Source organism: Nicotiana sylvestris, chromosome 5 (genome assembly GCF_000393655.2).
Source record: "Nicotiana sylvestris chromosome 5, ASM39365v2, whole genome shotgun sequence".
Lineage (NCBI taxonomy): Eukaryota > Viridiplantae > Streptophyta > Magnoliopsida > Solanales > Solanaceae > Nicotiana > Nicotiana sylvestris.
In genome coordinates this window covers 136,048,969-136,064,538 of record NC_091061.1, presented here as the reverse complement: position 1 = coordinate 136,064,538, position 15,570 = coordinate 136,048,969, and the positions used below count along the sequence as shown (strand labels likewise).

Below are 15,570 nucleotides of genomic sequence, written 5' to 3'. Positions count from 1 at the left end.
TGCCAAAAATGGCTATAGATGAGGATCCCACGAGTGCAGCTCAGTTCTAGATATATCAGATAACCTAAAAAATGGTAAAAAGTTCTATTTATACTAGGCTGGAAAAACTGGACAAAAATACCTCTGCGGGGTCAGTGGGGGCCGCATAAAATGGACTGCGGCCGCACTAGGCTCTTAGACTTCAATTCTGGGCTCTCTGAACTTGGGCTCCGCGGACCGCGTATAATGGACTGTGGCCGCAGAGCCAACTGGCGCGGTCTGCACAATCATGACCGTGGACCGCATGGCTTGAACTTTGGCATTTTCCATCTCTCTGAATATCTCTTCCGCGGACCGCACAAAAAGGTATCGCGGCCGCGGACCGTGCAACGTGTACTACGGCCGCGTTGCCTGAAGCCTGGTTTTGCCATCTCTCTGAATCACCTAGTGCGGCCGCATTCGACTTTGTGCGGTCCGCACTCGGCTTGTTTTCCCTCAGATTACTTTGTCTTTGATATTTGAGTAGGTTTCGCTCCTTTTGAGCCAATCTTTGACATTTCGTCACTTTGTCGATCAAACCTGCAATCAAGCACAACTTATGAGCCTTTTGGGACTATTTTGTAACAAATTATAATCAAAGCATAGGCAAGAAGGAGCATGAAACTCGTTAAAATCCCTACTTATCACTAATCCCTGCCTCCATATCTGCATGAGGCTAATCCTTGCCTCCATACTTGCATGAGGCTAATCCTTGCCCCCATATTTGCATGAGACAAATCCTTGCCTCCGTACCTGCATGAGGCTAATCCCTGCCTACAAACTTGCATGAGGCTGATCCCTGCCTCCACATTTGCATGAGGCTGATCCCTGCCTCCACATTTCCATGAGGCTAATCCTTGCGTCCATATTTGTATGGGACTAAGCATTGTCCCTCCTTGCATAAATATTGCTCTATTCTAGTACTATCTATATGCTTTTCAACTTGGCTAAGCTCTTCCCTTCATTTCACAAGGCTAAGCCTTGTCTTGTTAACATCATATTATTGCGTCTCATGGACTGAAATATCGCCAATCTATCCAAAGGTGTCATAGTCTGAAATGCATCATCCTCATAGGCGGAAGACACTATAACATGGTCTGAGGATCTCTCAAATTCGCATATTATTATTCAAAGGCATCATGGTTCGGAGGCACCATCCGCATGGCCCGAAAACACCATTTTATGGCCTACGAATCCCTCACTAAATAATTCATGGCCCAGGACATCATGGTCCGAGGACGTCATCCATAACCGTCCGAAGACAACTTTCATGGTCTAAAGGGAATCTGCATCATGTTTAAATTTTCGCACAAATACATGTGCGAAAATCAGGGATATGTAGGCAGCTGCAGGTGACCAGCAAGCAACCGCTATCCTAGCAGCATCAACCTCGCTCCAGTTCCTTCAACTATCTCAAACCTGGACCATTGACTATAACCACTCTTGCATCCACTCCAAAATCTCGTATCCGTTCTTGTAATGACATCATCAGTATATTCTGCCAATGAATCCAGAACTACACGTGGCCTGATTCCTGCAAAATCAGGAATATGTAGGCAGCTCAAAGTCCAGAGTCCGGCCTCTGTCTTTCAAAACATCCCATCCGGTCAAAATTGACCATCATTATTTTACCCGAAAACTCTTTTCATCCTTCCCGGGTAAAGAGGGGAAGCTATTGATACCCAATTTTTCTCATAATATTTTAAAATTATGCCTCGGCATCAATTAGTATTTTTCATACAATTTCTGCATTTTTTTATATTTTAACTAATTTCTTCCAACATTTATTTTATAAAACAATCACTAAATTGCATCACAAATAGTTTTATAATAATTTTTGTGGCTTAATTATATTATTTGCATTTTGTACCAAGTTTCAATTATTGCACAAATAGCCACATTTGTATTTTTAGAATGCAATTGTAATTACTTTGCAACTATAGCCTATGCATGAATTATTACATTATTTGACCGAAAAATAGCCTTTTATATTTTTAAAATATTAAATAATTATTGTAAAACATTTCAAGGCACAAAAATCATTTTTTTTACAGCCTATTAATTATTTTTAAAATTGTTCTATCAATTAAATAAGGTATTTAACAAATGACCCCTATTTTCAAATTTAGCCTGATTGCCCAACCCAATTTTAACCCCTTATAAACCAGCCCAGAAACCCCCAGGCCCAATACCCACCTGCCTGACCCAATACCCGGCCAAATCCTGGTCGTTGATCATTTTGATCAACGGTCCAGATTCACCCTTACCTAAATTAAACCTAATGACCCCCCAAGCCTCTCATTTCCCCTCCTCTCACGCCGACATCTGATCCTCTCTTCTCTCAAAAGCTCTCAAGTCCTAACCCTAGCTCACCCTCATCGTCATTCATCTGCTGACGTTCAAGGTGTTTTCCCACCACCATCAAGCCTCTAATGACCTCTCTTATGTTGGTATTGCCATCCCTAAGGTCCTCGAGGGACCAGGGTCAGTCCACTCATATTTATGGCCTTTTCTCGCCTGTTTTAGGCTATTCCGGTTCGATTTCAAGTAAGATCTTCCTATGTCGCCTTAGATATAGGGATTTCTAAGCCTACTTCTTCATCTCTGTGTTGTTCTTCTCGAAACCCTAATTTCTTCCTTCTGAACTTCTTAGATCTGTACAGATCTGAGATGGTTTGGACCTATTTCACATGAGTTTTATGAGAGACATCAGATTTTTGAACGATTTTCTATTTTTTTCTAAACTAGGGTTTCCCGAAAATTTCTTTCTCCAAAATGTTTGATGATTTGAATGTTTAATCTTCTATTTCTTATGTGTTTTAGCCGATTTTGTATAGGTTGCTTTAACCCTAACTAGTTTATGCTAAAAACCCTAACTTTTTCAATATTTTTTTTGGCTTCTGAGTTACTTGTGTACCGACTTTATCTTATGCTTTGGTTCTTGTGATTTTTCTTTAGTCTAATTAGATGTCTTGTGATTTTTATCCTAATATGCCTCTACTAAGGTTCTTGGTTCGACTTTTCTACTGATTCTATATGTCTATATTTATTTTGGCTATTCATGGTAAACCTATATTTTTCTCCTTAAATCAGTGTTGTTTTCTTGATTTACCAATTTGTTTCGTTAAAACTTATGTGTCGAATCCTGACTATTCCTTTCTTGCCTTATTTTGTTTGCGATACTTGCTAACTCGTTACGTGATTTTCTCCTTAATTAAACCCTTGACTATTCTGAAGTTCTTATTTTTGGTTTGATTTGAACTCTTTTCCTTAACAAAACCTTTGATTCTTACTTCTTCACTCATTTTGATTGAACTTCTTGCCTTAATTAGTTTTCTCTTGCCTTATTTGAATCAACGATGTTACTTGCTGATTCTTACTAATTGTTTTCTTAATTGAACTCCTGTTCATTCACCCCTAATTACCTACTATGTACCTAAGTCCTACTTGATTTCTTTCCTTAAATATCTGTCCTTCTTTCACCGATGATTGATTCTCCCTTGATTAAGGGGAAGACTTTACTGATTTTATGTGTGTGACTGATTCTGTAAATTTTCCTAATTGCTACATAATTGATTCTTTACCTTATTTTGTTTAACTCTTGATTACTATGTATTCCCTTACCTATTCTCACTTCAAAACACGAACAATAGTTCAGAAACTATCACTTTTACACTCTAAAAAAGGTTCTCTCTGCTCTCTCTGCTACTTGTGATCTCTGTTATTCTACCTGGTTGTAAGCCAAGGCTGGAAATTGCACAATTACTTTCTCACATCTTGTGTTTTCTTTCTTTAACTAGGTATGCTTCTAATTAATTTTAAAAATCTAAACCTATGTGTTTATTTACTGCCTTAGTTCATATGGCCTAAGTCCATTCTTGCTTCTGTTTACTACTTACCCAGCATGCCAAATACTGCCTATTCAAATATGTGATTAGCGTGTTTCCACTTTATTTGCTTGTTTTGCTATCTTATTTAACATGTCTACATATGTAACTAGCATGTTTGACTGACTATTGTTTATCTAACATGCCTAAACTTTGCTTTTGTGTAATTAGCATGCCTTCACTTGTTAATACTTGCCTAGCATGTCTATTAAGTCCTTACCTGTTCTGCCTCACTCCTGTTCAGTTAGTTAATCTCCCTAGAGTGACTCTAGTTGTGTTGTTTAGATTTCCTCAACATGTTTCTGCCGTGATCTTTGCTTCATGACCTACATTCTATCTAACCTACTAGTTCTGTAGAACCCCTTAAGAACTCTATGCATCCTATTGTTTATGTGCTCCATTATGGAGTATTCTCTATATTCCCAACCCCTCTTTCCTTATGTAAAGGATGTTTGCCAAAGTACTTCCTAAAGCCTGTTTGTTCTACGACTTATGTTCTGATTGCAGATTGTTTCTCATACTTTCCTCAAACTGTTTTATCACTAAATCAATATTGGTTTTCAGAAATTCTTTTCACTCCTAAGACCTTTTTTATACTGTCTATTAAACTCTTTCAAACCATTATACACTTTCACTAACTCCTAGATTATTAAGTCTTGCCCCTCTAGTATATGTACTGCTTAGAGACCCTTGAGATCTCTCTGAACTCTGGCCTATTAGGGCTAGCACTTCCACACTGCACATAAATCAGTTATTATTTGAGAAAGGTCTAGGTGTGAGCACTGCCCCGGATTCTTGAGGTCCTTAGGGAACTCTGACACACCTAGACATGAAAATGGCTATGGAACTCTGGGCATTTGAGACTACTGAAGGCTTGGAAATCACTTTGGGCCTACTTCAAGCTCCCTATAACTTAATGTTTGTTCTATTTATGTAATTTGTATTCAATCATTGGTCTGTAATAATTAATTATAAATAAATATTGGGGTGACTAGTGAAAAGGGAGGGTAGTTGTATACTATAGGTAAAGTTGGGTAGATAACTTGCCTATAGGGTCCATTTTGATTCAAATGTGTTTGTTAGATAATATGCTTATAGGGTCCATTTCGATTCAAATGTGTTCATTAGATAATATGCCTATAGGATCTGCTTTGGTTTAAATACGTTCTAATTACTTTCCTTTTTTACATAGTTAGAAGTCATGATATAGGGTCTGAAATCAGCTTAATTGTAGAAATCATGCCTATAGGATGTAAAATCAGTTTATAAAAATCATGCCTATAGGATCTAAAAAAATAAGTTTTAGTTAGATCTAAAATTAGTTTAACTTTGACTCGCGCCTATAAGTTCTGAATCTGATTAACTAACCTACTCGTTTCTTTACACTGTGTTAAATAATATTACTAGAAAGCATGCCTATAGGATCCAAATTACCTGTTTAAAATTGTTTACTGATTTACTACATTCCTAATTAATGATTAGATATCATGCTCATAGGATATCACTATTATACGCCTAGGCAAGCCTATAGGGCGATTAAAAATCATGCAACTGTAAAACTATGTTCTGTTATCTGTGACTGCTCATATTCAACAGGTCTAAAATCAGTAGGCAAGCTGAATAGGTCTTTGACGCTTTGGTCAAAACTTAATATTGCATACTCTCTCCTCACCTAGATATCATGTTATAGAGTTCCTCTTAAATATCTGAAAACTGTTGTTTGAGATATGCACTTACTTGTTCTGTGTGTGTAGGTAAAATGTGAGCCTTTAATTGTTCCCTCTTTAATGCAGTCCTAATTGTTTTGGTTGACGCCTAGATTTTCTCCTTTAAGTACATTAGGATGGTGTAGAACAACCTAAATTAGAGGTCCTAAATACCTCCAGGGCCACAAGGAAGGGACGGGTAGTGCATGCATAGGATATATTTCAAGGTTTCTAGAACGCTTTAGGCTATAACCAAGGGGAGGAAATTGGGTAGTAAGGATATGATGACTACGCGCTAATGTCACATGTATCCCCTCATTGAGGAGTGATTATCGAGCATTATATGGTTATGATCCTATAGGCTAACTAACCTAGGACCCCTCTTTCCCAACTCTCGTTGTTTAAATGAATTTACTTTTCTTTACATAGGTGCAAATTGTTCAAACCTTTTCCCTTGTTTTCATTACTTGAATCATACATGTACTTAGAATATCAAAACATGCCTTTATTTGCGAGTATGTGCTAAAACTGTTTATTTGTTAAAAAGACTAATTCACGTAGTTTATGTTCGTCCGGGACCCACCGTTGTGGACCGCAAGGGGTGCCTAACACCTTCCCCTCAAGGTTATTTCGAGCCCTTACCATAATCTCTGGTAATGCAAACAAGTTACATGAGTTAATAGGTCTAGGTTCCCTAACGCACCATAATCCGTTAGGTGGCGACTTTCCAAATACCCAAATTGCCGAAAAGAAACGAGTTATTCCCCTATGAATGTCGAAACCCATACTCCCGCGAAGGAAAAAGGGGGCATGACAGCTTCTCGGGCAGCGGATGATGTCGCGAGGAACGAGCTCGGAGTGATCGATATTTTTGGATCCCCTCAGGTTTCTGACGCTATGCTCCATGAGGCCAATATGTTGGAAGTCGCTCTCACGAGGGTCCTCAGGCGGCAACGGATATCCATGGCTTCAAGGGCGGGTTTGAGATTTTCTGCCTCGGAGGATGTCATCGGGTTTGGTGACTTACCGGTTCCAAAGAAAGTACCGTCATCAGGCGCTACTGGGTCTTCATCGAGCCCAAAACTGGTGGATCGATTCCCGGCCCCAAGTGTTAACCCCGACCGTAGGCGGTCGATAGTGCTTTTTGTCCCGGAGGATGCCCGGGTCTTCTCTCCCTCCGTGGGGATTTCTAGCTACCTTAGATGCTTGGTGACTGAGGAAGACCAACCCGTGATGAATGCAATGGGAGCTGCTTGCCTATTTAACAAGGCCCAACATGCGCTGAATCGGATAACTCCAAGGGTCACTCTATTATTTCTTTTAAACTTGGAGTTGTAGATAATTCTAACATCTGCTTTCTTGATTGCAGGCTTCGGGGTTGCATCACAAGGTTTTCCTCTAAATCTAGGAGGAGCACGAGGCTGAGGTTCGGGAGCTCACTAAAAAAAGTGACACCTACAAGCTTCTCAATGAGAAGCTTCTGGCCGATTTACTGACGGCTCGTGATGAGCATGCTGAGATGGCCGAGCAGGTATTCCGAGTGCTTCACGATAGTGAAGATGAATTAGAGATAACGATTCGATTTTTCAGGTCTGGCAGAGGCTCAAACAGATAGGGGAGCTTCATAAACAAATAAATACAATACAAGCCGAGGGTGAAGAATTCAAGAAGAATATGGACATCTTAGCCTCGAAAAAGGAAACCATCCAAGAACAACTAGAGTCGGCCGAGGCCCAGCTCCAAGCTATAAAAGAGAAGGCCTCGGTGCAGGTCGAGAAATAAGAGCTTCAATCTCAATTGGACTTGGTTGTTTCTGATAAGGCAAACTTGGATAATAAACTCGAAGTGGCTAAATCTGAGGTGGTTGTGGCCAATACCAAAGCTGATGCTAAATTGGCCCAATTCAAGATCGACGCTGAGGCCATCCAGGCGCAGGCTAAGAGCATGGTAGATCATGCAAAGTGGCAAGCTCGAAGGGAAGCCCTCGAGGAAGCATGTGCTCAGTACTTCGACATATTGCTGAAATCGAGAACACCAAATCGAAAGAAGCTAGGAACCAAAAGCTAGCCTTTCCCGAGGAACATTACGATAGCTTAAGTGGGTCCAAAGACGGGCAAGATCCAGAGGACGGAGATGCTTCCTCTGATGAAGACCAGGCCACTTAGGCCTTTATATTTTTGCTTTCTTTTGCATCTTTTTTAGGCTGATCCGTCCTTTGTAAAAAATTATTTTATATATATAAGGCTTTTCTTCCCCTTTAGACTCTCAAATTTTTCCTTTTCTTTATTACTTGTATTCACAAAGGTTGAAATGTCTTAACATAAAATAACTTAGGTTGTGTAAGTTTGAACAAACCATGCCTTTACATTGCTCTGTTTTGAGGCATTTTGGGTTTAGTGTCACCAGGAACTTTCTCCCAAAGTAAGTAACTCAAACTATAGTTTGCTTAGGGTACCCTTTAAAACTGGTTATGAAAATTTCGAAGGCCTGTTTTTGTTACGGTTCTTGGACGTCTTCGAGCCGTGTTAATACGGTCGTAGACTTTTAATTCGGGTGCATCCCAGTGAGCTTGTTTTTCCGAGTTATCCAGGCTTGCCTTAGATAACAATCCCCAAGTGGGTATGGCCATGGACTTTTAAAATTGGGGGGGTGCCTAAGAGGTATGCCCCCGATGATCAATAGTTCGATATTTTAAGTTCATTTTTCAGACGACAGTCCTCGAGTGGGGGAGCAATCGTCCGAATTCTGGTTACAATCGGCCCTTGAGCTCTTTTTCTTAAAAGATCAAAAGTACGAAATTGTAAAGTGGAAATTTTTCTAATACATAAGATAGTTGCAAGGAAAGTACTTCTCTTTATTCTTGTCAAAAATAGTTATACATGCGTACATATTTTATGCCAGGGCTCAAGCAATCTACGTGGGCACAGTTCGTTCGACCGTTTGGCCCTTACAACAAATCCTACCAATTGAGAGCCTTTCCATTACGAAATAATTTCCTTGCTATAGCAATTCGATATCTGAGGGTAATCTCCCCCAGTATTCGAGGTTGATAGTAGAGAAATCTCGGATATTGTAAACATAATCTTCGATACTGATTCGTGATCAGCCTTTGATTCTAAGTTAGCACGATCCAATGTTGCCTCTTTAATAACCTCGCCAGAAAAACCATTTGGGACAAAATCGGTCTAAGGAAAAAAGAATGCAACGCGTGCTTGCAGACCTAAAGACTTCGTGCTACATCTTGTCGATCACCTGCAAGTGTTAGTCAAAAAATAAAAGGAAACGAAAAAGGGTTGCATCTTAGTAGTAGTATCGTTTTAGGTGAGTTGCATTCCAATTGCTCGGTAGTTGTTCCCCATTCAGCATTCCGAGTTTATAGGATCCTTTCCCAGTGACCTCGAGGATCTGGTACGATCCTTCACAATTCGAACCTAATTTCCCTTCGTTAGGATTTCGGGTGTTGAGGGTGACTTTCCTTAGCATTAAGTCCCCGACATTAAGATATCGAAGATTGGCTCTTAGATTGTAGTATCTCTCGATCCGTTGTTTTTGGGCGGCCGGTCGAACGAGGCCTGCTTTACGCCTTTCATCCAATAGCTCCAGGCTCGTATTCATGGCCTCGTCATTTTATTCCTTTGTTGCATATCGGAAATTGATACTTGGCTCTCCGACTTCGACCGGTATTAGAGCTTTGGCACCATAAACCAATGACAATGGGGTAGCTCTGATACTGGATTTTGAGGTTGTGGGGTATGCCCAAAGAACTTCGGGCAGAATTTCCTTCCACTTTCCTTTGGCTTCGGTTGTCCTCTTCTTAAGATTTTAGATGATTGTTTTGTTGGTCTATTCGGCTTGCCTGTTTTCGCTAGGATGAGAAGGCATTGATAGGATTCTTTTGATCTTGTGATCTTCGAGAAATTTGGTTACTTTGTTGCCGATGAACTAGTTCTCGTTGTCACATACAATTTCGGATGACATCCCGAACCGACATATGATGTGGTCCCAAATGAAGTCGATGACTTCCCTCTCCCTGATTTTCTCGAAGGTCTGTTCTTCAACCCACTTAGAAAAATAGTCAGTCATAAATAAAATAAATTGGGCTTTACCTGGTGCTCTAGAAGAGGGCCAACGATGTCCATTCCCCACTTCATGAATGGCCATGGTGATAAGACCGAATGGAGTAATTCCCCAGGTTGGTAAATTATCGGTGCATGTCTTTAGCACTTTTCACATTTTCGAACAAACTCTTTCGCATCTTTTTCCATGTCGATCCAGTAATAGCCGGCTCTGATTACCTTTTGAACCAATGGTTCGACATCGGAATGATTTCTGCAAGTTCCCTCGTGAACTTCCCTCAGAACATACTCGGTATCTCCTGATCCCAGACATATCGCTAGTGGACTATCGAACATTCTTCTAAACAAGGTTCCGTCTTTGGACAAGGTGAATCGTGCTGCCTTTGTGTGTAGGGCCCTCGATTCTTTTGGATATGAGGGAAGCTTTCCAGTCTTAAAATACTCTATGTATTTATTTCCCCAATCCCAGGTCAAGCTTGTGGAGTTTATCTCGGTGTAACCTTCTTCGACTACTAACCTCATGAGTTGCACGATGGACCCCAAATTTTGAGCTCGCTGTCCTCGACCGACGACCCTAAGTTTGCGAGGGCATCGGCCTCACTATTCTTATCTCGAGACACATGTTTCAAAGTCCACTCCTTAAATTGATGCAAAGTTACTTGTAACTTATCTAGGTATCTCTGCATTTGTTCTTCTCTAACTTCGAAGTTTCTGTTAATGTGATTCATCATGAGGAGGGAATCGCATTTAGCTTCAATCAACTCCACTCCAAAGCCTTTGGCTAGTTCGAGACCTGCAATCATGGCCTCATATTCGGCCTCGTTGTTAGTCAATTTCACAGTTCTAATATATTGCCTAACTATGTTTCTTGTGGATGTTTTAGTATGATGCCGAGTTTGGACCCTTTTACATTCGAAGCACCGTCCATAAAGAGGGTCCAGATTCCTGAGGACGTACCTTAGCTTACCAACAACTCTCTTTCGACCTCGAATACTAGGGCCGACGTGAAGTCAGCCACGTAGTCTGCCAAAATTCGAGACGTAATAGCTGTTCGAGTTTGATATTCAATATCATACCCGCTGATTTCTACGGCCCATCTGGCCAACCATCCCAAAAACTTGGGTTTATGCATAATATTTCGAAGTGGATAAGTTGTTACAACATATATGGGGTGATATTGAAAGTATGGTTTTAGTTTTCTAGAGACACTTATCAAAGCAAGCACCAACTTATGTAGGTGGGGATAGCTAGTTTTGGCCTCACTTAAGGTCCGACTAACATAATAAATAGGAAATTGCATACATTGCTCTTCCCCGACTAGGACTCCATTTACCGCTATCTCCGATACTACCAAATATAAGTACATTTGTTTGTCTGCCCTCGGCGTGTGAAGCAGCGGCGAGCTCGATAACTATCGTTTAAGCTCTTCCAAGGCCCGCTGGCATTCTGGAGTCCATGTGAAGTTATTTTTCTTCTTTAGCAATGATAAAAATAGATGGCTCTTATCGGAGGACCTCGAGATGAATTGCCCCAGGGCCGCTACGCGCTTGGTTAACCTCTGCACGACCTTTTTACCTGATCCGACTCAGAACGTGCATTTTTCTGGATTCAGCTTCATATTATACTTCTTTAATATACTGAAGGTTTCCTGCAAATTCTTCAAATGGTCCTCTGCTCGCGGGGACTTAACTAACATATCGTCAATATAAACTTCCATAGACTTTCCTATTTGTTCTTCGAACATCCTATTTACTAGGCGTTGGTAAGTGGCACCAGCATTTTTAACCCAAATGGCATTACATTATAATAGTACGTGCCATACTTAGTGATGAAAAAGGTCTTTTCTTGATCATCCGGGTTTATTCGTATTTGGTTGTACCCAGAATAGGCATCAAGAAAACTGAGGATCTCATGGCTGGCCGTGGCATCGATCATGCAATCAATGTTAGGAAAAGGAAAAGAGTCTTTGGGGCATGCTTTTTTTAAATCCTTGTAATCCACGCACATTCTTATTTTGTTCCTTTTTTAGGGATTACTACTACGTTTGCTAGCCATTTTGGGTTTTTGACTTCCCGGATGGACCCTATTTTAAGGAGCTTAGTTACCTCGTCCTTGATGAAAGCATGCTTGATCTTAGACTGTGGTCTCCTTTTTTGCTTCACCGGATGGAATTTCGAGTCCAGGCTCAGTTTGTAAAAGGTGATCTCCGGTGGAATCCTTGTCATATCGAGGTGGGACCAAGCAAAACAATCCATGTTATTTATAAGAAATTGAATAAGTTATTTCCTGAACTCAGGGTTAACCCTGTGCCCAGGTATACATTATTATCGGGATGATGCTCGATTAGTGTGACTTGCTCCAGCTCTACGACTGTTGATTTGGTAGCATCGGAATCATAGGGTACTATGAAGGACCGATGAACCCCGTAATCATCATCTTTGTTAGTCCCATGTTCGTCCTGTTGGGTCAAGGCCACATTGGTGATTGCTATTTGGCTTCCTGTTTTGTTTTCGAATGCGGCTCCATTGTTGATGAGAGTGTGGATACAGGAATCACTTCATCGACGATAAACATTTCCTTTGCGGTAGGTTGCTCCCGGTAGATCGTTTTATTTCCCTCTAATGTCAGGCGTTTCAACACCTGATGAAGGTTCGAGGGCACAACTCTCATGTTGTGGATCTACGGTCTTCTGAACAGAGCGTTATACAACATGTTCCCCTCGATCACATAAAAAATTATCTCTTGGATAGTTCCGGCCGCGTTTAGCGGCAATGTTATCTCTCCCTCGGTGGTTTCACAAGCCATGTTGAACTCATTTAGCACTCGGGCTGCAGGTATAATTTGGTCATGTAAGCCGAGTTGTTCTACGGCTCTCGATCGAATGATGTTGGCCGAGCTTCTTAGATCAATCAACACACGTTTAACTCAAGTTTTATTCATGAGTATAGATATTACCGGTGCATCATTCTAGGGTTATGTGATTCCTTCCACATCCTCGACACTGAAAAATAAAGTCCCTTCTGGCATGTAATCTCGATTCTGTTTTTCCCTCGTGATTGGTACTTTGGTATGCTTAAATATTGGAACATCGACCTCTCCGATGATCATATGAATCACATGCTGAGGCTCTTCTTGCTCGTTTTATTTATTGGAAATTTGGAATCCCTGTTTCTGAAATGATTCTTGGCTCGGTCGCTCAGAAACTCCCGAAGATGCTTGTTGTTGAATAACCGGGCTACTTCTTCTCTTAATTGCCGACAATCTTCCATTTTGTGGCCATCGGTGCCATGATATTCACACATTTGGTGGGATCTATTCAGGCTGGATCAGTTTGTAGAGGTCGAGACCATCTGGTATCCTTGATTCATCTGATAGCTAATACGATGGCGGCTACGTCTACATTAAAGTTGTATTCTGATAATTGAGGTGCTTCTTTGGGTCCGATAGGATTGTTGAAGCCGCTCTTGCTCATAAGCCCTTGAGAACTCTAACCTCAATCACTTCTCCTTTCATTCAGTATAGGATTCCACCAAGGTCTGCTACTCCTGCGATTTCCAATATATGGCTGGTATCGATCTCTGTTTGACCTTGGTTCTCGATCAATATCCCTCTTAATTCTATAGATGGCTCTGATAGGATAAACGGACCCGGAAGGAGCCCTGAGTTGGTCATTTTCGACCCTGATTTTCGATTGATACCGATTATGCACATCGGCCCAAGTGACAGCCGAATATTCTATCAAATTCTGCTTTAACTACTGCGAGGCCATCGAGCTTCAAACATTGATTCCTTGGGTGAAAGCTTGAACTGCGCAATTGTCAGCGACTGGTGGCAGGTCCATCTGTTCCATTTGGAATCGAGACACAAATTCTCTAAGCATTTCGTTGTCTTTTTGCCTTACCTTGAAAAGTCTGATTTCCTGGTTTCAACCTTGACGGCTCTGGCGTGTGCCTTTATGAAAGAATCTACAATCATAACAAATTAGTCAATAGAATTAGGTGGTAAATTGTGGTACCATATCATATCCCCCTTCGACAGGGTTTCTCCGAACTTCTTTAGTAAGACAGATTCGATTTCGCCATCCTCTAGGTCGTTCCCTTTGATAGCACATGTGTAAGAGCTGACATGCTTGTTTGGATCGGTTGTTCCATTGTATTTAGGAATCTCAGGCATTTGACACTTCTTGGGGAACGGTTTGGGAGCTACGTTCGGGGGAAAAGTCTTCTACACGAATTTTTTGGAGTCCAGTCCCTTCAATATCGGTGATGCCCCCGAGATTTGATCGACCCTGGAGTTGTAAGTTTCCCCCTCCTTGTCATTTGCGTCAATCTTCTTTTCCCCGGACTAAATCCGTTTTGTCACTTCCTCGAGCATCTTCATGATTGCAGGATCGGTCCCGTCTCTTTATCGTTCGATTTCTTTGAAATCGATTCGACCCCATGGACAACTTCTTGTGATGGTTCGGGTTCGATCTTGCTCGGCGGGTTATTTTGATTCTGGAGTTGGGCTATCACTGCCTATTGGGCATGCAACATTTCAAATATCACTCACAGGTTGATCCCACCGTCTTTGCTGCCACGTGCACTTTGAGCGGCTGATCGAACGTCCCGGCAGATGCTGCCTTCGGGATTGACTGCCAAATTGGCATTGAGGGCTATATGTGAGCTAACGTCGATTGGATATACATCCAGAACTCCATCGAGGTCAACCGGGGGTACGTCGTTTCCCGGTGCTATGTTATCATTCTCGTCGTGGTGGTCGGAACCATTGTCCATGTGAAGGGGTGCTGATTGAAAGTTCGACATTCTGATCCTGGGATCAAAGATACTTCAAAGAACAAGTGAAAAATAGTGTGTTATGAAAGTTTGCACCGAGTAACCACTATTATCCTTAGCCCCACGGTGGGCACCAAATTGTTACCCTAAAATCGGATAACAATTGAATTTATACGCAGTTTTAAGGATATGTGACATAACTCAGCACAAATTGAGAAAATATATATATATTAATATTGAAATTAACTGCAAAAGAAATAGGACATTGCATCAACTGGAAAGGGTGAGGTATGCATGGATGCCTAATATTCCAGTGTTATGGCCAGACATAATTCAATATTTTGAAGGATATAAACCTATATTGATCACTACAAGAGTAACATGGCAGCTTCCTTTTCATGGTTGGTACAAATGCAATACTGATGGAGCTTCAAATGGAAATTCTGGTCCTAGCTCATCAGGCTTTTGTGTGAGGAATGATGAAGGTGATGTGGTGTATGCAAGGGCAGTAGACCTGGGGGTGAAAACTAATGTGGTGGCTGAAGCTAAGGCTATTCTTCAAGGATTGGAATACTATGTGGAGCATGATCTTCACCCTCTCATATTGGAGACTGACTCATTAGTGATGAAGAAAGTGATAGAAGGGGAATGGGATCCTCCTTGGGTAATTGCAAATGATGTGAAAAACAATTATAGAGATGAAGTGCAACTTCAATGTGATCTTTAAACATGTGTTCAAAGAAGGCAACTCAGTGGCGGATTTTATAGCTAACATTGTGTTTTATTTTGTAGGTACATCTGAGTTTCACTCATTTTTGAACTACCTAGTGCAGGGAGGAGGTTGATTAATTTAGATAAGTCTCAAACTCCTAACCTTAAGGTTAGAATAGCAAAGAGAAGAGCCCCAAACTGATGGATTCACAGGATTGGAATCTGCACATACCTACGTGTTTCTTTTATGTCTCATTCTATATGCTATTAAGGTACTTTCCAGTGGTATTAGCATGGTCACATGCTCTTCTCTTTGCTATTCTAATGAGATAAGCAGGTATTGGATGGTGCAATTTATTCTACTTTTGATATGTTCAAATGTTAAGGAAAAGGTTGA

General features: G+C 41.0%; 1 protein-coding gene across 1 annotated transcript; it reads left to right on the top strand.

Moving 5' to 3' along the window:
• The first annotated feature begins 14,760 nt into the window (after window positions 1–14,760).
• On the top strand, window positions 14,761–15,189 carry LOC138869351 (uncharacterized). The gene has a single exon (XM_070146965.1). The coding sequence runs from the start codon at window positions 14,761–14,763 to the stop codon at window positions 15,187–15,189; it is 429 nt and encodes a 142-aa protein (XP_070003066.1).
• Window positions 15,190–15,570: the final 381 nt, after the last annotated feature.